Here is a 23,737-nt window from a genome sequence, read left to right on the forward strand (position 1 = left end):
GCCAGGGTGTGCACTAGCAGAAAGCTGGTATCAGCAGAGCCAGGACATGATATGTGATACAACATCCCAAGCAGTGTCTTAACCAGTGCCAGATGCCTGCCCCTCCATGAGCTTCATTTCCCACCCCCAGACCCATGACTGGTTCCAAAGTGCACACTCAGGTGAAGAGTATGATCATTTTTAGATGGCCTATAAGCGTCTGTAAAGTCAGCTGGCTCAACTCTGCAGAATTGGGAGTATGAGCACAAATTTGAGCATTTCAGGGTACCACCATGAGGGAGAAAGGGAAAAACTAAGCAGCTGGTCTGGTTTTGTGTGATTGAGGAAACACATACAATCTTGAGACTTTCTCCCTAAAAGGAAGAAAGAAAGTGGAGTGTGTGAAACATCTGAGGGTATTTTGGTGGAAGGATTTCTCTCCCAAAGCCAATCAGTAAATATTGAAGGAAGCATCTGTTTGTTTTTTTTTTTTTTGTTTTGTTTTTTTTTTTCCTAAAGCACCTTTCTAACATTTATTGATTGATTTGAAAGAGAATCTTCCATCCTCTGGTTCATTCCTCAGATGGTTGCAGGAGCAGGGGCTGAGCCAAGCTGAAGCCAGCAGCCAGTAATTCCTACTGAGTCTCCTACTTGGGTGGCAAGAACTCCAGTACTTGGGCCATCATTTGCTGCTTCTGGCACATTAGGAGAGAGCTGGGTTGGCAATGGAGTAGCTAGGACTCACACCAGCAATCCAATGTGGGATGCAAGTATCCCAAGTGGCAGCTTTACCTGCTGCACATGCATGCCCTGTATCTGTATTTTTTCAAATGAGTAAACAACAACAAAACACTTCTAGGAACAAGATAAACCTAGGAAATATTATGTCATCAAAGGAACCTGATACTTTCACAGAAAATAGTCTCAAAGAAATGGAGAACTACAAATTGCTTAACAAATGATTTAAGATAATCATTTTACAGAAACTCAGTGAACTACCAAAAAAACAAAACAAAGAAAAACAAGACAATTCAATGATATGAGGAAAGCAACACATAAATAATATGCGTTCAGCAAAGAGATAGTTATCATAAAGATCAAATTGGAAATTCTGGAGCTATAGACTACAATGAATGAAGTGGAAAATGTAGCAGAGCTTCAGTGTAAGACTTAGTGAAGGGCCGGCGCTGTGGCTCAATAGGCTAATCCTCTGCCTAGCGGCGCCGGCACACCGGGTTCTAGTCCCGGTCAGGGCACCGGATTCTGTCTCGGTTGCCCCTCTTCCAGGCCAGCTCTCTGCTGTGGTCTGGGAAGGCAATGGAGGATGGCCCAAGTGCTTGGGCCCTGCACCCCATAGGAGACCAGGATAAGTACCTGGCTCCTGCCTTCGGATCAGCGCGGTGTACCGGCCGCAGCGCGACAGCCACTGGAGGGTGAACCAATGGCAAAGGAAGACCTTTCTCTCTGTCTCTCTCTCTCTCTCTCTCTCTCACTATCCACTCTGCTTGTCAAAAAAAAAAAAAAAAAAAAAAAGGACTCAGTGAAGTAGATGAAAAAAATCTGTGAACTTGAGGAAAGATTATTTGAATTTAGACAGAGGTTGAAAGAAATGAAAAGGAATGAAGAAATGTTACAGTATTTGTATCACACTATGAGGAGAAATAATATGTGGATTATAGGAACTTAAAAAGAGAGAGAAAGGAAAAGAGGCACAACCTTATTTAAAGAAACAATGTCTGAAAATGTCGAAAATCCTGAGAGATCTAGACATCTAGGTACAACCCCAAAATGACTTTATTGAGATATGTTGTGATCAAATTATCAAAAATCAGAGACAGAATTTGGAAAGCAGTCAGGGAAAAAAGGTTCATCACCTACAAGAGAAATTCCATGAGGCTTTCAGTGGATTTCTCAGCAGAACCCTTAAAAGTACAGAGAAAATGGAATGATATATTCAAAGTACTGAAAAAAATCATCCACCAAGAATGCTGCCAGTTTTGACAGCTGAATCTTGAAGACATTATGCTCAGTGAAATAAGCCAGCTATAAAAAGAGAAATACTGCATTATATCCCTTAGAGTGTGACCCAATGACAAAAAAAAAAAAATCATTTATCTGTACACTTAGTGCCTTTCTTGGCATTTAAACTGTATTTCAACTTTAAAAAAAAAAAAGAGAGAAAGGGTGGGGCCGGCGCTGTGGCTCAGTGGGTTAACGCCCTGGCCTGAAGTGCTGGCATCCTATATGGGCGCCAGTTTGAGACCCGGCTGCTCCACTTCTTGTCCAGCTCTCTGCTATGGCCTGGGGAAGCAGTAGAAGATGGCCCAAGTCCTTGGGCAGCCCCTGCACCTACGTGGGAGACCATGAAGAAGCTCCTGGCTCCTGGCTTCGGATTGGTGCAGCTCCAGCCATTGCGGCCATTTGGGGAGTGAACCATCAGATGGAAGACCTCTCTCTCTCTGCCTCTCCTCTCTCTGTGTAACTCTGACTTTCAAGTAATAAAAATAATTTTTTTTTTTAAAAAAGAGAAAGGGTAACAAAATCAACATATTGAACCAAAAAACATAAAAACAAAACCAGAGAATAAAATAATGGTACCAGTGATCCCTGAGTATGGGCCAAATAGGTAGCTGCTGTCCAAAGTATATAAACTGTCAGTTATAAATTTTGGAGATCTAATATACAGCATGGTGATTATAGTTAATAATAATGTATTTATATTCTTGATAAAAGAATAGATGGCAAGTGTTCTCACCATGCAACAAAACAAAAAATGGTAACTTTGTGAAGTGATGGATATATTAACTCAGTTGTGATAATCATTTCCCAGTGTATATGGATCACATTATCACTTTCAACACTTTAGATATATACAGTGTTTGTCAACTGTATCAATAAAGCTTCAAAAATCAATGGGCATAAGACATGAAGACTATTCACTTAAGAGACTATACAAATATCTAATAAGCACATTAAAATATCTCATCAGATTTAGTGTATTAATTTCCTAATTAGCTTACCATAAATAGGACACTTAACACAAATTATTATCTTACTTACTGTTATGGAGGTCGGAAGATTGAAATCAACCTCACTGGGCTGAAATTAAAGTTTTAGCAAGGCTGTGCTCCAAAGTCTCTAGAGCAGAATCTGTTTCTGCCCCTACCTGTACTTTTAGTACTGTATCCTTTGCATTCCTTTCCTTGTGGACCCTTTCACCATCTTCATAGCCAACAATAAAGCATCTTTGTATCTTTGTGAGCTCTTCAGTAGCCTTCCCTCTGATTCTAACTGCCTCCCTCTTTTTAAAGACTGTTGTAATCATATTGAATCTATTTAGTTAATCCAGAATTATCTCCCCATTTAATCACAACTATAGAGATCCTTTGCTGTGGATTATTTGCCACAACAGATTCACAGGTTCAAGCATTAAGATGTATACATTTTCAGGTGATAATTATTCAGCCTACCTACCACAATTGCTCACTAAGATAAATTTTAAACATAAGAGCATAAGATGGCTCTATATAACTTCAAGAATGGTTTAAGTAAAACATAAGGACAATGACATGAGTAAGAGAAGGCAAGCTAGGTTAGATTAGATTTAGACAGACAGCTGAGGACAGTGATGGGGTACAGGTTGGGAGGGTGCTACATGGTAAGTAAAACAGCCTTTGGTTACTAAGCAACACACAGACATGCATTTCAGAGGCATTCTTTGCAAAAAAAAAAAAAAAAAAAACAAAAAAAACAAATAGGGAAACTAAAAAGCAAAAGCCTGGAGCAGAAGCTAGCAAACCTCCAAGGCTATGAATAGCAAGATAGTGGGTCTGGCAAAATCATAGCACACCTGGGGACCAAGACTGACCAAATGGGGGGGATGGGAGGTGGGAAGGCAGGACAGCAATATGGGAAAATAAAAACTGTGGAGCTTAGATTACTTTTCTTAAAGGATCTGGTATAAAGTTCCCAAGGGGTATAAAACCCCCAGATCACCTCTTTTGAATGGCTTTTTCCTGGCTTAAAAAAAAAAATCTCCTGGATCCTCTCCTGGGAATTTTTCTCTCTGCTCCTTTCAATAAGCCTTACTTCAATCTTCACTAACTCCCTGTGTCTCTGGTCTTCATTCTTCATCACCATGTGATGACAAACCTGAGTGGCTGGGAACAATGACCCATGCTTGCTTCAACAACACTAAATACTGATAAGGATGTGGAAAACTGAGTCGCTTATGTATTGCCAGTGTGAATATAGAATGTTAGTACACTCTGGATTACTGTTTGGCTGATTGTTTAAATAGCAAAAAATATAACATTCAATCTAGCATTTGTGTTCTTTAGCATTTGTTCCAGAGAACTTACGTTCATAGAAACATCTGTACATAAATGTATGTAGTAGCTTTGTTTGTAATATTCCCAAACTGGAAACCCATATATCCTTCAGTGGGTGAATGGTTAAATAAACCACAATATATACAAAGTAATTTAAAAAGTTCATGGAAAAATAGAATTTAAAAAATGCATATTTTCCACAACCTTTTGAAGCATCCTCATACTTACAATGTTGTTCACCTATAAGGATTTATTAATACAGGCAGCAAGTGTCCATCACATCATACTGACCAGGGGAAAAAGTCAACATTGTTAAAATTACAAAATTTTATAAATGAGGAAGAGACTAGTGGTTGCCAGAATGCGGGCTTGGGGAGGGATAGGAGGTAAGAAGGTATGGCTGTAGAAGTGTAACATGAGGGAGTCTTGGGTTTTGGAATTGATCTCATACTGATGTATCAGTATCACTATCCTGGTTGTGACATTATACTACAGATGGTCCCTGACTTACCATGGCTCAATCTTATGAGTCAAAAAGCTTTTACAGTGAGGTAAAAGAAAACTCATTCAGTGGAAACCATACTTAAATTCTTGATCTTTTCCCAGGCAGGCAATATGCAATATTGTACTCTCTTGTGATGCTGGACATCAACAGAGAGCTGACTCCCAGGCAGCCATTTGATCCTGAGGATAAGTAACCAGTATTCTGCAGTGTACTGTGTTGCTAAACCATGATGTAGTTCCTTTTTGACTTATGATGTTTTCAACTTAGCATAACTTTTTTGGGACATAACTTACCAAAAGTCAAGTAACATCTGTATATAATGCTGTAGTTCTGCAATATGTTACCATTGGAGAAAATTGGGCAAAAGCTATTTGACATCTCTCTGTTGTTTCTTACAATTACATGTGAATCTACAGTAATCTCAAAATAAAAAAGGTAAACCTTAAAAACAACTTGTAGCTGCATGCTTAATTACATGTATTTAAGTAGGAGAAAAGATCGGAAAAGTAGGACAAGATAAACCCAAAGAAAGAAGCAGTGGAAACCAGTGGGATAAAAATAAATGTAAGATTGGGAAAACCCACAAAGCTAAAAAAGTTGATTGTTCAGGCAGCATTTCATGTAGCAGTTAAGCTGCCACTTGGGACACTCGTATCCCATGTCAGAGTATATGAGCTTGAGTCCTAGCTCTGCTCCTCACTCATGTACACCCTGGGAGGCAGCAGGTAATGGTACAAGTTCTTAGGTCCCTACCACTCATGCAGTGGACCCAGATTGAGTTCTTTTTTTTTTTTTTTTGGACAGGCAGAGTGGACAGTGTGAGAGAGAGACAGAGAGAAAGGTCTTCCTTTCCGTTGGTTCACCCCCCAAATGGCTGCCACAGCTGGCGCGCTGCGGCAGGTGCACTGCACCGATCTGAAGCCAGGAGCCAGGTGCTTCCTCCTGGTCTCCCATGCTGGTGCAGGGACCCAAGCCCTTGGGCCATCCTCCACTGCCCTCCTGGGCCACAGCAGAAAGCTGGACTGGAAGAGGAGCAACCGGGACTAGAACCCGGATTAGCCAAGTGAGCCGCGGCGCCGGCCCCAGATTGAGTTCTAAACTCCTCTAATACTCCCCCTGAGTATTCTGAGCATTTGCAGCGTGTGCCAACAGATGAGTAGATGAGTTCACTCATCCTCTCTCTCTCTCTGCCTTTCAAATTAAAAAAAAAAAAAAAACTACAATTTTTCAATTGATTGTTTAAAAAGATTTATAAAATTGTTAAATCTCTTTCAGAGTAGATCAAAAAAAGAAGAGTGCTGGTGTTTGAAAAAGCTACTAAATTTTATATTTTAATATTGATCTTCTATCTGATGACTCAGTGTATGCTCTTTTAGTCCTAATAAGTGCTATGTTATATGAAATTTCTATGTCAATGGTCAAATTGCATCTAAATACTATTAGCATTGTGTCTTGCTTTTCAACCTTTAAATTATCTCCATAACACATTAAATTGGCAAAAACATTTTAAAAAATGTTGAATTTTAACAGTGACATTTAGCAACATTGTATAACTGAATTTACTGAATTAATTCTGTGGTTTCATTGAAGAATGGTAATTTGTGTGGGCTTCTGGTAGATACTTTTTATCAAATTAAGAAAAATTTTTGTATTTCTGACTTGCCCAGAGTTTTTAATGGCTATTAAATTTATCAAATGAATTTCAATATCAACTGAGATGATTTTTTCCTTTTTTTCTTTTCTGTTAAATTTTCTGTTAATTCTGTTAAAGTTATCACTAGATTTTCTAAAGTTTCAAATTTTTAATTGCATTTAGTTTTAAACTGTCAATTTTGATTTGAGAAAGCATTTTAAAATGCCTATTCTGTGTTACAGAAAGCTGTCTTCAAAGGAGATGGAGAAGACATGTTAGAAAACTCAGTAGTTGACCAAAGGTAAATTATTTCCAGAGAAATATGGTTTTCTTAACTAAATTTAGTTATCATTAAAATAAATCCTTTAGTATTAAGAATGTTTATTTTATGGTGTGTTATGTTAGGCTTAAGTGATCTTAATTAAATTGATGAGTAAAAGCAAGTATTATGGAATCTATAAGACTGGTTGTCAGTGGGGAACAATTTTGCTCCTGTTCTCACAGGAGATACTTGGCAATACCTGGAAACATTTTTGCTTGTCACAGCGTGGAGAATGAGACTGTTAGTAGTATCTAATAGATGGAGGCCAGGGATGTTTCTAAACATCCTACAATGCATAGACCAACCTGCCTACCATAAAGAGTTTTTCAGTCTGAAGTATTAATCTAGGAAAAAAGGGAAGATACTGATTCCTTTGGGTAAATTAAGCATACTTTTTTTATTTATAATTCTTTCACTTGTTACATATTTATTAAACTATATGGAGCAGCATATGTCATATTTAAAATTATGCATTTTTGGAAAGCCAAGACTCTGTGACAAAAAAATATCCTACATGGAGGATCTCTGTGAGACCTCAGAGGAAAGAAAGGGTCATCAAAGAAGGAGACAGTCTTCTCTGAAGGGAGAAGAGAACATCCACTTTGCTTACACCTATGTCCAAATACCAATGGAGTCTATGATCACAAAAGGCTTTCATAGCATTGGCAGCCCATGGCAAGAGCCTCTGGTGATCACTGACATCATAAAATAAAGAGTGTTAATTGTTAAAATAACAACAGTAGTCACTGTGCACTTGCTCCCCATGTAGAACCTCTGTCCCTGTTGGATTGTAATATGAGAATTGATTGCAAATTTTCTCCCCAAACTGTATTCTATATGTTGTGTGTGGGCATGGGTGCAAATTGTTGAAGTCTATGATCAGCATGGAGTTGGTTCTTGTATATAAAGTCATACTAAAAATGAACCATAATGAAGGAGATGGGAGAGGGAAAGGGAGGTAGAATAGGAACTGGGGGAGAGGTATGGGGGAAAGAACCACTATATTCCTAAAGTTGTATCTATGTAAAAATGTATTCATTAAATAAAAATTTAAAAAAATAAAATTATGCGTTTTTTCTTCTAGCTTTTTAGCCCCTCTTATTACTGAGTATGATAAACATCTAGAAGAGCTAAATGCACAGCTAAAATATTACCAGGTATGAAATTATAGATATGGAACTTTTTGTAATATGAAAAGAATAGGTAAAATAGATTTTTTCTTTTTAAAAACATTGATAAGGAAGAATCGATAAGCTATAACAATCAATTTTGGGTCTGTGTATGTGTTTAAGGATTATCTTCAGTTTTGTCTTTTAATCCAATATTTCCTTGCTCTTGCAATCTGCCAGGAACATCTCTTACATGTGTAGTGCAATCTTTTCATCCTGTTATTATTTGCTTACTTCTTGTTTGTTTGATTTTTCTGTCGAACTGTCTAAAATTCTTTCAGAGCATTCTCCTTACCTATATTCCATCTTGCATTTCCCGTAATTCAGAGAATAGTTTTTGTTCCCAAATTTCAAATGTTTCTCTCAGATGCTTTTGTCTTATGTGTTTTAGATGCTATTGATCCACTTTCAATATAGGCATAAACTATTAACAGTTTTTTCTCCCCAAGATCTCTTAGTAATCAGTTTATTTTAGGAGTGAAGGGAGTAAAGAAACAGACAAATTTCTACTCTGGGTCCAGGGCTTCTAAGATGAGAAAAATAGCAGATCCTGAAAAACTAGAATGATGACACGGAATTGTTCAGGATTATCTGTGAGTCTCAGTGAACCACATTTTTAGAGTATAACCTAATATTTATAATGTATTTTTTATATCTGAAAATGCCTCATGTTTTCTCCCCAAATTTTGACCTTTCTGACTGGGATAATAATATAATAGAAGCAAATTTCCTAAATAGAACTTAATATGTATGTTTTAAATTAAGCCCACCAGGAGGCAATGACGTCTCTTTGTAAATAATTAAACATATCCTTCATTCTGTTTGCCTGTATCAATCCTGACCACTTTAGCAGTGGCTAAATTAGCTAGGGTGGCTAGGGTAAGCAGCATTGATTAATAATGAAAGAAAGAACCTTTTATAAAACAATCCTGAGACTGATTTTCGTAGAATGGAATTGCACTTTCCCCCTTACTTTCTCTTCTGTTCTTATATCAAAAAGGAGATCATATGGTATGCTTTAAAGTGTAGCACTTAGTAAGCCTTTCAATATTTGATGAATGATTGATTGCCAGAACTTATGGGAACAAATTGATGAGAGTTAATCTCCTATTTATCAATTAGTGGATTGATATGCAGCTTTATTCAAAGATCACATAATGCTTACAACTTCTAAAAAATAAAGTTAGTTTCTTCTATTGCATTTGGAATAACTTTGATTTTATTTTTAAGGTGTTCCACTCATACATAAATTTATAAAGTATTCCTGCAGACCCAAACTTCTTTTAAAAAAAAGTTTCTGTTTTATCATTAGTTAATTAAGTCTTTTCCTAGTCTTTATTGTGCACTTTTTATCCTGTAGTCATTACAGTTTGAGCAAACCACAGTTATTTCCTTTAATCTTTCTATTTGACAATTAAAGAGCAACAGAAAGTTCTATGCTTAAATAGCATTTTACATTTGTTTTTGGAACGAATGAATCTCAAGTTTCTGCTGAATTAACTCTGAATTGCTGTGTGACCTTTTTTTGTGCTTTGATTGTTATAAAATAGCTAGTTATCTTGAAGTTAAACTTGTAAATAATCTGTAATCTGATTCATGTATCTCTTGAATCAGCTATATTACTAACTTGTTAACTTAGTTTTTCTATTTGGCATTTCTTACAACCTAAGGGTGATTTCTGAATTAATTAAAAGAAATAAGCTATAATAGTAAGCCCAAGAGTCTATCATGATACAAATGGTTGTTACTTCATTTAGAGAGAAAAAAATGTTTGAGGTTCTTCCAAAAATAATGACCCATATAAATCATATCTGTTAATAGAACTAGTTCTTATGGCTTATTGACCCAGTCAAAAATAGTGTATCTTCAAAGCAGGAAAAGTATCAGTGCAGTTCTCTATATGAAAGGCTTTCTGCCAGCAAATATAACTGGTAAGGAAAATTTTGATAGTGTGAAATATTCTGTAGATTTCATTTCCTTCCAAATATCAAATAGTTTGTAATTTTTTACAGTAAAGAATTTTTAATATTATTGCCATGATTCATCTTTAATTTTAGCTAATGTGTGTATATGTGTATATATTTATATACTATATAATTATTTAATACTTTTCAAGTGGCTATTTGTGAAATTTTAAAAGATCCATTTTTATAAGATTTATTTATTTATTTGAGAGGCAGAGTTACAGACAGAGAGAGGAAGAGACAGAGAGAGAGAGGTCTTCCACTTGCTGGAATAATTTACAGTAAATATTCCCCAAATGGCCACAGTGGCCAGAGCTGGGCCTATCTGAAGCCAGGAATCAGGAGCTTCTTCCAGATCTCCCACATGGGTGCAGAGGCCCAAGCACCTGAGTCATCCTCCATTGCTTTCCCAGACCATTAGTAGAGAGCTGGATTGGACATGGAGCAGCCAGGACTCTAACCAGTGTCCATATAGGATGCCGGCACCACGGGTGGAGGCTTACTACTATGCCACAGTGCCAGCCTCAAAGACAATACGTTTTTTAAAAAATTATAAATTGTGAATAATTGCTACAATAAAATTCAAACTTCTTAACATGATATTCCAGATTCTGCACCTGCCTTTCCAATTTTATCTCTCACTGAATCACTCCATATATGGTCAGGCTCAATTATCTGATAATGAATTAATTCATTTTGGTTTAATCATGTTACAGGCATAGCAGGAACTTGGAGAAAGTGTACTTTTCAAGCCAACTGAATAGTTAGAATTAACTGTTGCTGATTTTCTAGACTAGTTGGCCTTTAGCTTCCCAGGTTGACAGGAAGAAAGTTTGGAGAACTGCCTGTTCCACTCATCCCTTGCCAAGGTTCACTTCAGATTTGGCTTCTCTCCTTTAGCTTAGGGCGCATAGTCAAGACTAATGGATGTATCATGAGTTGATTGCAGTTTTGTTTTAAGTATGATTTTACATGTCCTTGCTCTCTACTCACCATTCATTCTGAGAGCTAACTTTTCCCTTTTTTTGCTTTGGCTCATATTTCTCTTTACTTGAAATGTTCTTACTTTCTTCTTAAAGTCCTAACAAGCCCATTATTCCTTCAAAGAAAATTAACTGTGCCTTTAACTCATTCCGTTTATAGTATGTGTTTTATTCTTCATTGTATTTTGTCTAGTGATTTTTTTTTACCCTCTTTCCACCTAAGCATGTCGGTAATCATATCTTGCAATGGCAGCCTCACATCCTACAGAGAGTTTAGATAATTAATAAAGGTGGTGAATGAGAGACTGGATGAATGACTGCTAAATAAGACCTCTATTTCCTTTTTCACCATTAACATTATACCTTTTGAAATTTAAAAAATACACATGTGAATATGGGCTTCACCTAAACTCAGGTCTTTACATTCAAAAAGTAAAAATCATCCGGTATTTGTGGTAGTGACATACTGAGGAATATTTTTCATGTTTTTCACATCTATGAATTGTAGGAAATATATTTATAAATATTTGGCAATATATTGCATAAAATATTTTATATTCTACTCAAAATATGTGTTTTATTATAATCTACATATGATTAAACTATTTAATACTGCTTTTTCAGGGATAAAGAATAACTCTTATTTGTAGACTAGTATCATAGAATATGATTGCAAGTGAATGGACTACTTAATGGAGATCTAATTATAAAATGTATTGCTATGCCATATTTTATTCTTACAGAAACAGATGGGAGAGATGAAACTACAGCTTCAAAATGTCATCAAGGAAAATGAAAGGTAGACAAATAGCTATTGATTCTTTTATTGTTGTCTTAGATAACTTTTATTTTTGTTACTTGATATTTGATACATATAATATACTAGTTAAGAATGTGGACTCAGGGGCCTGATTGGCTCCTGACATCATTACTTATTAGCTGTGTGACCTTAGACCAGTTATTTAACTTCCTTCTGTTTCAGTTTCCCTGTCTATAAATTGAAGATAATAATAGAACCTATTTTATTGGTCTGACTCTAAGCGAAAAAGTAAGGGTTTATAATAATACACACCTAATGAACACCAGCAATAATAGTTTAGAACATTAGATATAAACAGACTGACACAATGAAAACTTGTCAACCCACCACCTGGCTTAAAAACTACAGATGTTTCTAATACCCATGCATGTATCCATCTTTTCCTTCCATTTGTCATTCCTCTACCAGAAGTAAATCTTATTTTGAATTTTGTCATTCTCTTTTCAAATTTTTCTATAGTTATATATAAAACCCATGTATTATATATATTTGCATAGAGAAATATGATATCATCCAGTATTCTAGAACTTACTTTTTTTGCTTAATATCACGCACAAATGCTTCAAGTGATGAAACAGGTTATGTGAATGTTCAATATTGCATTTTATTGTCAACTTGATTTCCAAAGTAGTTGCCAGTTTACATTTTCATCAGTAATATTTATGAGTTTATATGGATCCATATATTTTATCAGCTTCTTAAATTTGTCATTTTGACTACTAAATAAATTTTTATTGTGGTTTTAATTTCCATTTTCCTGTAATAACATGGTTGGCCATTTTTCACATTTGTTTTCCCATTTGTTTTTCTTTTCTCATTAATTGCTTATTCATTTTTTTTTCCTGTTGTCTCTGAGTATTTTTTAAATTTTTTCCTTATTTAGTTTTTGAAGTACTTACTTAATGGTGTGCCAGTCAGTGTTAATGTGGTAAACAATAACTAGAGATTTCAAATGAGAATTTAATTCATTTACATTTAAGTACAATAGCACATTAGTTTCAGGGTCACACCTCAGAGGTCAGCTATTTATGCTGCTACCTTCCATCACTTTTGCTAGCACTACAGCATAGTTTCCATGAAGCTAGATAATGGAGTGCTGAGTATTGACGACAAGAGACACTCAAGTCCATTGTTTTGCTTGGATGCTGTCACTTCATTAAAAAAATGGTCATAACTCACTTCTGCCTTTATTATCTTCCTCTCGTGACTCTGGCTAATGAAATTGTTATCTCATATACAACTACAGCTGCAAGGACATCTGAGGATGTGGTGTTTAGACTTTCAGCCATGTGACAAAGACAGGAGTTTGGAAAGGGACAGAAATGAATATGTACCAGTAATCCGTGCAACACACTAGATAATAGATATATCGAGTATTTAGTCCCAGATTGTATTGTGTTTGATGAACAGAATTTCTAAATATTGCATCAAATTCTAAAATACTTAAATCTCTCAGTCCTTTCCTTTGCCCTTTAAGAATTTGTTTCTCAAAAAAAAAAAAAAAAAAAAAAGAATTTCTTTCTCAGGAAGGAAGGAGGGGGTTGAAGGACAGAGGGATGCCAGTGCTGCAGGCTGGGGATTAGCCAAGTGAGCCACGGTGCTGACCCCAGGCCAAAGTCTTTTAAAGCCAGTCTTCACCTACTTAACAATAATGCATTTAGTTAGTCCATTTTCTGTTGGTATAACAACATGCCCCCAGCTGGGTAACTTACAAAGAAAAGAGATTTATATGGCTCACAGTTCTAAAGGTCTAAGAGTACAGTGTCTGCATCAGATTGGCTTCTGATGAGGACCTCATACTGCCTCATATCTTGGCCAATGAGCAGAAAGGGACAACAGGCATATGTGGAAGGAACATGGTGTGAGGGAGACCAAGGGGAAGTACCAGGCTCACTTTGTAACAACCTGCTCTCATGATAACTAATCCAGTCAAGAGAGACCTAACTCACTCCTGAGAGGTATCTATAACTGATTCCCATAAGACCTAATCACTTCATAAATGCCCTGCTACCTCTCAGTAATATTAATGTTGAGAATCATATTTCAACATGTGTTTTGGTGGGGATTCCTAATCACATCGAGACCACAATAGCAGTCATGTGTCATGAATGTATTTATGCCTAGTACAGTAGGGTGAAAGGGAAAAAATGAATTTTGGAATTGTTAAATGCACTTTCAGAAATGTTATCAGTTTTAAAGTAAACTGCTAATTATGTCTTTAGGGAAATGTTCTACTTTTAATAATGAGTTGTGGTTAAGGACTATACAATCAAGAGTTTATCATTTTTGAAGAAAATACCTTAAAATTTATGTACATGATCATGTCTGAGTAGTAGAAGCTACAATGGCATGGATTGTATAATAGTGTGGAATTCCACATCATTGGTTTTAAAAACATTTTAATACTTACATTTGTGCTTATTATCTTGTCACTGCAAACACGAAATAATGAAGTCATTTTATAAATATCTTACTAAACAAGAGGTGAAAAAATATTTATCATCTCTCCCATTTTTAAGTCTCTCCTAATACATGTTCAGAACAAAGTTGTTTTTGTTTTGTTTTGTTTTCTCTACTTTTTTTCCTTTTGTTATAACTTGCCAAAGAAAGAAAACCGTGTATGGTAATTAGATGAACAACAGTTTCTGATACTAAGTAAGTTTTATTGTTGTTATTTTTGTATTTATTATTGAGGATGTGAAAGACATTCCACATTGTCTGCACATGACCCATTTTTTTCCCTTCTTTCTGAGTCATATAACCAGTGGCAATGTAAACTGGTAAAATGAGCTGCTTCTACAATCTTAAGTGATATTAAGCGAAAACCAGTTTCCATGTGTTTTTTCCAGAGGTTGACCTGACGATGGTCAGGTGACCCAGTTTTAGTCAGTGAAGTATAAAGCCCATTGTGGAACTTTTGAGAAAGATTTCTCTCACTAATAAAACAGAGATAGGCTAGAAGAAAGCCTTCTTGCCATCCTGGTCCTTGTCATTTTAGAAAGTGATGTGTTAAGCAGCTAAGATTTGTGTTTGGTTGGTTGTTTCTGTTTTTTTGTTTTACCCAGAACCTTTATTTAAGGTATGCAAACTTCATGCATTCTTAACAGTGAAACCACAGAAGTCATTTTAGTAAATTCAGTTAACAATATAGTGCTGCTAAATGTCACTCTTAAAATTCAATATTTTTCTAAAGGTTTTTTGCCAGTGTAATATGTTATGGAGATAATTTAAAAATTGAAAAGAAAGATACAATCCTATTAATATTTATAGGCAATTTGACCACTGACTTAGAAATTTCATATAACATAGCATTTATTAGGACTAATAAGAGCATGCAGGAGGGACCTGTAGCTTCTGATCCCCCAGCTACTTTGGCTCCCACTCCTCTCCCAGGGATGCACCCATCACAGCTGCAGGGTTGGAGCAAGTGGAGCAGCGTGGCAGCCAACACACTGGGCCACAGCGCACACTCTGCCGGGGTGAGCAGAGCCCAGGCCCTGCGCCCTGCACAAGTGTTGAAAACTGCACCTTCACCCAGCCAATCCCCTTCCCCCAGCCGCAGCCCAGGCAAGGCACTCAGGAGCACAGATGGGGGAGTGAGTGGAGTGCAAGAAGTGACTAGAGTTAGAACTCATACCATGTTGCTGGTTTTCCCTATTAAACCAGTCAAACAAATGTTAATAAATTTGGGGGGTCCCTCCATTATTAAAGGGTCCCACTAGAATCACCATTATGATACCATCCTGCTTATTAATTTTTTTCAATGTTAATAACCTTGTGCACTCTTGCCACTTATTCAGAGAAGAATTCTGAATGCTGGCTCAAATAGAACAGACAACATGGTAAGTTTTTAAGGATTTTATCCAGGGAGAGAATGCGCAGGAGAGTGAGGGCTTTATTTAGAGGAGAAAAAGAAATCTAGAAGCTAAGTTGGGTCCATACCAAGCAAAGAGCAGGCCAGGAATTGCATGGAGGAGCAAGCAAGCAGGCAAAAAATCAGCAGGTGTTGCATCCCAAAGGCACGGGGCAACAAGGGCAGCAAGCACAGTAAAGGGCAATAAGGGCAATAAAGTGAGAAGAAATTTTATCACTAATTGATGAAGCACCTAAGGAAACAAGCAATGGAGTTGGGCACTTAGACTTATCTAAAACTTACGAGACATAAGAATATCTTCCACTTAATACACTACAACAAAGTGTATCGTTGAGAACAAGTTTTACCATTAACTTTCATAATACAACTCTGAGGACAGAGGTCCTGCATGGGAAGTTAATGCAGTGACTCCTGTTGCTAATTTAACAATTAACACTCTTTTGTATGATGTCAGTGATCACCCAAGACTTAACATGAGCTGCCTAGGCTATGGAACCCTTTTGAATCCATAAACTCCTTTGGTATTTAGACAAGGCCATAAGCAACATGGAAGTTCACTTCTCCCTTCAGAGAAAAGTACATCCTTCTTTGATGACCACTTACAGATTACCTTTTAGGTACTCTTAGTCACTACAGATCAAGGAGAACATATGGTATTTGTCTTTTTGGGACTGGCTTATTTCACTAAGTATAATGGTTTCCAGTTGCATCCATTTTGTTGCAAATGACAGGATTTCTTTTTTTTTTTTTTTTTTTTTTTTTTACTGCTATGTGATATTCTATGGTGTGTGTGTGGGTATATATATATATATATATATATATGCGCCATGATTTACCCAGTCTTAAGATGAGGGACATCTGGGTTGATTCCATATCTTAGCTATTGTGAATTTAGCTGCAATAAACATGGGAGTACAGGTAACTCTTTCATATGCTGATTTCATTTCCTTTAGGTAATTTCTCAGGAGTGGGATGGCTGAGTCACATGGTAGGTCTATATTCAGATTTCTGGGGTATCTCCATACTATTCCACAGCAGCTGCACCAGTTTACATTCTCACCAACAGTGAATTAGGGTACCTTTTTCCACACATCCTTATCAGCATTTGTAATATGCTGATTTTTGTATGAAAGCCATTATAGCTGGGGTGAGGTGAAATCTCATTGTGGTTTTGATTTGCATTTCCCTGATGGCTAGTGATCCCAAGCATTTTTTCATATGTCTGTTGGCCATTTGAATTTCCTCTGAAAATTTCCTCTTTTGAACCCTGGTACTCCATAAGGGATGTGTGGCATCCAAATCAGGTTCTTAACTGCTAGGCCAAATGCCTGCCTAATATTTACCTTTTTAAAATTAAGATAAAATCTTTTTGATACAGAAGGTTTAAATAGCATTATAAAATAGAATTATTTTAAGTATTTATTTTAATAGATATGTTCTCACAATTTGATGAAAATTCAGTGATATTTTATATCAAAGCCATAATTTTAAATTTATTTCACTTTTCCTAATTATATCATTAGTTTATGTTGACAGTATCCTATGAATACAACACTGTCAGTGATGGGAATGAGTTCATATAAATATTTATAAAAAACAATAAAACTTCTTTTCAAAAATTTTATCTGTTTTTTTATAAGGAGGAGAAAATAAATCTAGTATTACATGGTAAACACTTGTCCTGGTACCATGTGGAATACTATTCTCCAAAGTCTCCAGAGTCTCTTAATGCTGTCTGCTTAAGCTGTAACTATGGAATTTTAAATTTCTATCTCTAACAATCCCTTATAAAGCTAGAACTAAACAGATTTCTCTGTATATTTCTATTTTTAATTGAGTTTGCATGTGTATGTGTGTATGTGTGTGTGTATGTGTAGACCTCTGATCACACTCCCATTTCATTACCAGCATTTAGCCACTCTGCCCTTCTTAATTTGCTTCCTTACACATTGCAAACCAGAGAAACTTTCACTTGTTTATTCTACGTAGAAAGATCTTCTTCCAACCCACATCAGACTGGTCTCTTCTTTCTGTCCAAGTCTCTAATCAGCAAGGCAATATCTAGCACTGTTCTTCCCAACCCCTTCCACTTTTCTTTATGCTATACAATTTAATTTTACTCATATTATTTTATTAATACCAGAAAGTATTTATCTGCTTGCTTATTATTTTTCTCATAAACTAGAATGTGTCTGGCATAGCCTTCATCTGTGCTTTTTACCACTTTACCTATTACTATTGAGGGGCACTTAATACATAGTAAATGCTTAGTAAATCCTTTTTTCTATGAATTATTTCATGCATTAAAAATGTAAGCACATATAAGGAAACTTCAAAGATATTTTCAAAAGTGGAATTGAAAGATAAATTTATTTTGGTACAAAATAATTCTGAAATCCACACATAGCTTTTTTACAATATTTACATGAACTTTTGGAAGTCCTTTTGTATATTCATATTTGGCATTTTTTGCTTTGGGAAACAGAAGCTTGGATCATTTTATGTAAATTGAAATATTTATAATTGGAAAATAATCAGGAACATCTCCAAGGGTGTGCTTCTCTGCCATTTGCACAGCCTTAGTGTCTGTTTTGTTGGCACCTCTGACCTCGTTTAACTTTTACAGTCAAAATGCCAATGTTCTCTGTTCTCTAGTCCTAATCCTGAAGACACTCAATGTTATTAATTTAGCTAAGTGCCATGACTTGTATTTGTTGGAGCTTTTTGTTCCAGCTAGCTTATGATAGTGTTTGATTAGATCGCACCGAGAAATATGCAGATTTTAATCTAATCATTGGCCTTTCCTGTGCACAGAATGATCCATGTAGTTCTCCAGAGCCACTACATATGATCAAAGACTACTTAAATCTCTGCAAGTTAGGCCTCATGATATATTCTATGTCCAGTATGTATGTTAGCAGTAATTGTGGAAGAACTGACTCTAATTGGAGACATAGAGAAGCCTTAAATGAGTAGGTGAAATCTTAGCCGATTCTTTCAGAATGAGTAGGAGTTCATTACCTGAAAAAAACAATTATATTATCAATAAACTACAGGTCATTTAATGTGGCAGAATTTCAGTATATGTAGGGAAATCATACTTGATGAAAGTGGAATAGTGGGAAGGGACCAAATAATGAAAGATTTTACATACTTTGCTAAGCAGTTTGAACTTCTCTTACACATAGCAGAGGGGGCACTTCGAGGATTTTAAACAGAGGATAGGGTATACTTTAGAAAGACTGTTTCCGCCGGCGCCGCGGCTCACTAGGCTAATCCTCCGCCTTGCGGCGCCAGCACACCAGGTTCTAGTCCCGGTCGGGGCTCCGGATTCTGTCCCTGTTGCCCCTCTTCCAGGCCAGCTCTCTGCTGTGGCCAGGGAGTGCAGTGGAGGATGGCCCAAGCGCTTGGGCCCTGCACCCCATGGGAGACAAGGATTAGTACCTGGCTCCTGCCATCGGATCAGCGCGGTGCACTGGCCACAGCGCGCCAACCGCGGAAGCCATTGGAGGGTGAACCAGTGGCAAAAAGGAAGACCTTTCTCTCTGTCTCTCTCTCTCTCTCACTGTCCACTCTGCCTGTCAAAAATAAATAAATAAAAAAAAAGAAAGACTGTTTTCCAGTTGCGATTTAGAACTAGAAAATACCAGGGGACTGGTGTCATGGCTCAGTGAGTCAGGCTGCTTGCACAATCAGCATGCCTATTTTAGCACCATTCTTTCCCCCTTTTTTTTTTTTTAGAAAGCTTTTTTTTTTTAATAAATATAAATTTCATAGGCACAGCTTTTGGAATATAACAGTTCTTCCTCCCATACCCATCCTCTCACCCCCACTCCCGTCCTGCCTCCTACTCCCTCTCCCATCTCATTCCTCATCAAGATTCATTTTCAATTATCTTTATATACAGAAGGCCAACTCTATACTAAGTAAAGATTTCAACAGTTTACAACCACACTGACACACAAAGTATAAAGTACTGTTTGAAGACTAGTGTTACCATTAATTCTCAAAGTACAGCTCATTAAGGACAGAGGTCCTGCAAGGGGAGTTAGTGCACAGTGACTCCTGTTGTTGATTTAACAAGTGACACTCTTATTTATGACATCAGTGATCAACTGAGGCTCTTCTCATGAGCTGCCAAGGCTATGGAAGCCTTTTGAGTCCACAGACTCCATCAGTATTTAGACAGAGTGATAAGCAAAGTAGAAGTTCTCTCCTCCCTTCAGAGAAAGGTACCTCCTTCTTTGATGGCCCGTTCTTTTCATTGGGATCTCACACACAGAGATCTTCATATAGGTCATTTTTTTCCACAGAGCCTTGGCTTTCCATGCCTGAAATGCTGTCATGGGCTTTTTAGCCAGATCCGAATGCTTTAAGGGCTGGTTCTGAGGCCAGAGTGCTGTTTAGGGAATTTGTCATTCTGAGTCTGTTAAGCACCATTTCAAATCCCACCTGCTCCGCTTCTGATCCAGCCCCCTCCTGATGCTCCTGGGAAGGCAGCAGAGAATGGCCCAAGTGTTTCAGCCCCTGCCACCCAGTATATATGTTAGCATGTATTAGCCTGGGAGACCCAGATAGAGTCCCAGACTCCTGGCTTCTGCCTGACCCAGCCTTAGTTGTTGCATCATTTTGGGGAGTAAACCAGCAGATGGAAGACTTCCCTCTATCTATCCCTCTCTCTCTCTTTAACTCTGGCTTTCAAATAAATAAGAATACTAGATCAGGAAAGAATGGTGGACAGTTCATTGGAGAGGCTTAAGAAAGGAAGCATTGGTCCTTCTTTGTAGGGTCATCTATCTTACTCCCAAAAAGAAATGCTGCACTGGGGCAGTGGTGTGGATAGTTTTACCAAGGAGGCTTGTGTTTAGCAGAGGAGAGAAATCTATCATTCATCATAGGGAAAGCAGTTATCTAGAATGTTTTTTAACTATGTGTATTTATCTTACTCTGTGTTTTGTGTTATTTGATTGTTTCTGAAATTAACTAGCCATTCCCCTGACTCTCATTTTAAGACCTTCAAAACTGACACGTCACTGTAATCAGTCAACGGTATATCAGAATTTAGTAAGTGGTATTTTTGTTACTGCTATGTAAAACAATGGAGCATCTTTATATCAAAGACAAACTGAATTGGAATACAAGTTAGAATTGTGTTTGATTCATCTTTGTCATCTAAAAAATCTAAACTTTTAGAAAGATCATCTTTTCCAACTTTTTATTGTCTAATTGTGATAATTGGTTATGATTTCATTGCTGCGGTTACTGGCTGGTGGTTTTCTTGCTATCAGTACTTGAATCTATCTGTAACTCAGTTTTTTAATCTACAAAATAAGAGATCTAGACTGTAAGATTTTAGAACTTTTTAATATATTTTATGGTTATAGTAAGTGCTGTCTAAATATTTACCTGGAATGACACAGTATAATTTCAGTTTTTTTGAATTTGTTGAGACTTGCTTTATGGCTACCATGTGGTGTGTCCTGGAGGAAGATGCATGCTCTGATGAAAAGAATGTTTATTCTGCAACTGTGGAATGAAATGTTCTGTAGATATCAGTTAGGTCCATTAGGTCCATAGTGTAGATTAGCTCTGTTGTTTCTTTGTTGTTTTTCTGTATAGTTGATCTGTTGATGAAAGTGGATGCTGAAGTCCCCAATTATTATGATATTGGAGACTATGTCTCCCTTTAGATCTATCAGTATTTGTTTTAAATAGCCATTAACCCTAGCATTGGGTGCAAATACATTTACTATAGTTACATCTTCCTGTTGAATTGATCTGTTAATCATTACGTAATGTCCTTCTTTGTCTCTTTTAACAGTTTTGTGTTAAAGCCTATTTTGTCTGATGTTAGGTTGGCTACTCCTGCTTGTTTTTAATTGCCATTAGCAGAGAATATCTTTTTCCATCCTTTCACTTTGAGTCTGTGTTGGTGAGGTGTGTTATAGGGCAGCAAATTTATGGATCTTGTATTTTAATCCATTCAGTTAGTCTGTGTCTTATAGTGGGAGAATTATTCTATATATACATGATGGAATATTACCAAGCCATAAAAAAGAAAGGAAATACTGTCTTTTACAACAAAATGGATGCAACTGGAAACCATTACAGTTAGTGAAATAAGCCAGTCCCAAAAAGATAAATATCATGTTTTTTCTGATATGTGGTAGTTAATATAGAATACAAAAATTATGTAGGAATGAAACAGACATCTTGTAATTTGATTATTCTTTTTAGCCCTTGTACTTCTGTGGAACTGTGGTCTTTCTGCTTTTTACTTATTGAGTATTATGGTTTGTGGTGCATTAAACCTGTGGTTATACAGTGCATTGAAATTATGTTTTTGTAAAAGTTAAAAATCGGAAGGCACTATGAGAAACAATGACTTGATCAATCCTTGTCCTGTCAAGGAATAATGTGCTATTTTATTCCTTTTAGTATTTTTTTGTTCTACTTAATACCATTGGTTGAACTCTTTAATTAACACACAATTATTCTTAGGTGTTTAAATTTAATTGAAAAGTGATCTCTGTTAAATATAAGAGTGGAAATAAGAGAGGGAGGAGATGCACAGTTTGGCACTTGCTCACATGACTTACCCCTAATTGTAGAACTAGAAACGTGCCAGGGGATTCCAATTCAATCTCATCAAGGTGGCATGTACCAATGTCATCTTACTAGTCAAAGTGATCAGTTTAAGTTCATAATTGATCATAATGATAGGATTAAATGTCAAAGGGATCACATAAACAGCACTATTGTCTGCTAATAATAACTGATAGAAGTAAAAAGGAGAGAGCAATCCAACATGGGAAGCAGGATACACAGTAGACTCATAGAATGACAGATGTCCTAAATAGCACTTTGGCCTCAGAATCAGCCCTTAAGGCATTAGGATCTGGCTAAAAAGCCCATGACAGTATTTCAGGCATGGAAAGCCAAGACACCCTGGGAAACAAAACAAAACAAAACAAAACACCCACCTAAATAAAAGATCTCTGTGAGTGAGATTGCAGTAGAAAGAATGGGGCCATCAAAGAAGGAGGTGCCTTTCTCTGAAGGGAGGAGAGAACTTCCACTTTGACTATGGTCTTGTCTAAATAAGATTGGAATTGGTGAACTCAAGAGGCTTCCATAGCCTGTGGATTCATTTCTGAAATGCAGAGCATGGTGTGAGCAAGAGGCACAGAGTCACCACACAGACCCCGGGAATTGGGTGAATGTGGGCCAGAGGCAAACAGCCGGCAGACTCGTTTATTTCAGTTGCTACAGCAGCTTATATAGCCAAGGCAGCCAATCCGGTCAAGGGGCAGTCTATGCCCTAACCAGTCACAATCTGTTGCCAGGCAGGCTCCATTGTCATGTGGTTTTCTAAGCCACCCAATCACACTCTGTTGTCAGTCAGGCTCTGTTGTCATGTGGATTCCAAAACCATCCAATCACAGCCTATTTCCAGGCAGTTTCTGTTGCCAGCAGCCATCTTGGCATGGCCTTCTTATTCCACCACAAAGAAGCCTGTTTTCTTTTTGTATTATTGGTGTGCTTCCTGGCATAAGATAGAAAGAAGCCTTCTTATCTCTTAGTAATTAGTATGTTGAGTGAGAGTCGGTAAAATCAAGAATCACATAAAGTATACTTAAAAATATTTGGCTTTGAGTTAATATAATAACATTTATTCTTTTTGATGCAATGCCAAGCTCTTTCTTTGAGTAAGGAATTCTGCTAATTATAGTTCTTTGTTGTCCACATGTAAAACATATGGATATAATATATTCTTTATAATTTCTAGTTTCCTTTTTTTTTTTTTTTAACCAAGAGCAAGAACTCAAAGATCCTTTTTATCTCCTTTTAATCCATTTTGGTTTTGTAATTTTTCTGACTTCTTATTATTATCTTTACTTACCTTTAATTCAACAGTGGTTACTTAACTCATCTTTATTGGACCTTTCACATTCAGTTTAGGTTTTACAGAGAAACTAATTCTTCTGTGGTCTTATTTTTCACTTTGGCTTATATTTAATTAAATTGTTAGATTATAATAACAGGTTTTGACTGAGATGATAAACTGCTTAGCATCTGTTGCAGTCTCCTTTTTGTAACCCTTTCTGTGCTACAGAGGCTGAAAAATGAAAAATCAGTTCAGGATATAACTTAGGG

At 36.7% G+C, this 23,737-nt stretch overlaps 1 protein-coding gene across 1 annotated transcript in view; it reads left to right on the forward strand.

Moving 5' to 3' along the window:
* SCLT1 (sodium channel and clathrin linker 1) overlaps window positions 1–23,737 on the forward strand; it is a 308,272-nt gene that overhangs the window by 26,123 nt on the left and 258,412 nt on the right. Inside the window, exons 3-5 of the mRNA XM_062199088.1 lie at window positions 6,691–6,749; window positions 7,855–7,927; window positions 11,630–11,685. Coding sequence (XP_062055072.1) covers window positions 6,691–6,749; window positions 7,855–7,927; window positions 11,630–11,685 — 188 coding nt within the window. The remainder of the gene's footprint in view (window positions 1–6,690; window positions 6,750–7,854; window positions 7,928–11,629; window positions 11,686–23,737) is intronic.

Source organism: Lepus europaeus, chromosome 8, assembly GCF_033115175.1.
Source record: "Lepus europaeus isolate LE1 chromosome 8, mLepTim1.pri, whole genome shotgun sequence".
NCBI lineage: Eukaryota > Metazoa > Chordata > Mammalia > Lagomorpha > Leporidae > Lepus > Lepus europaeus.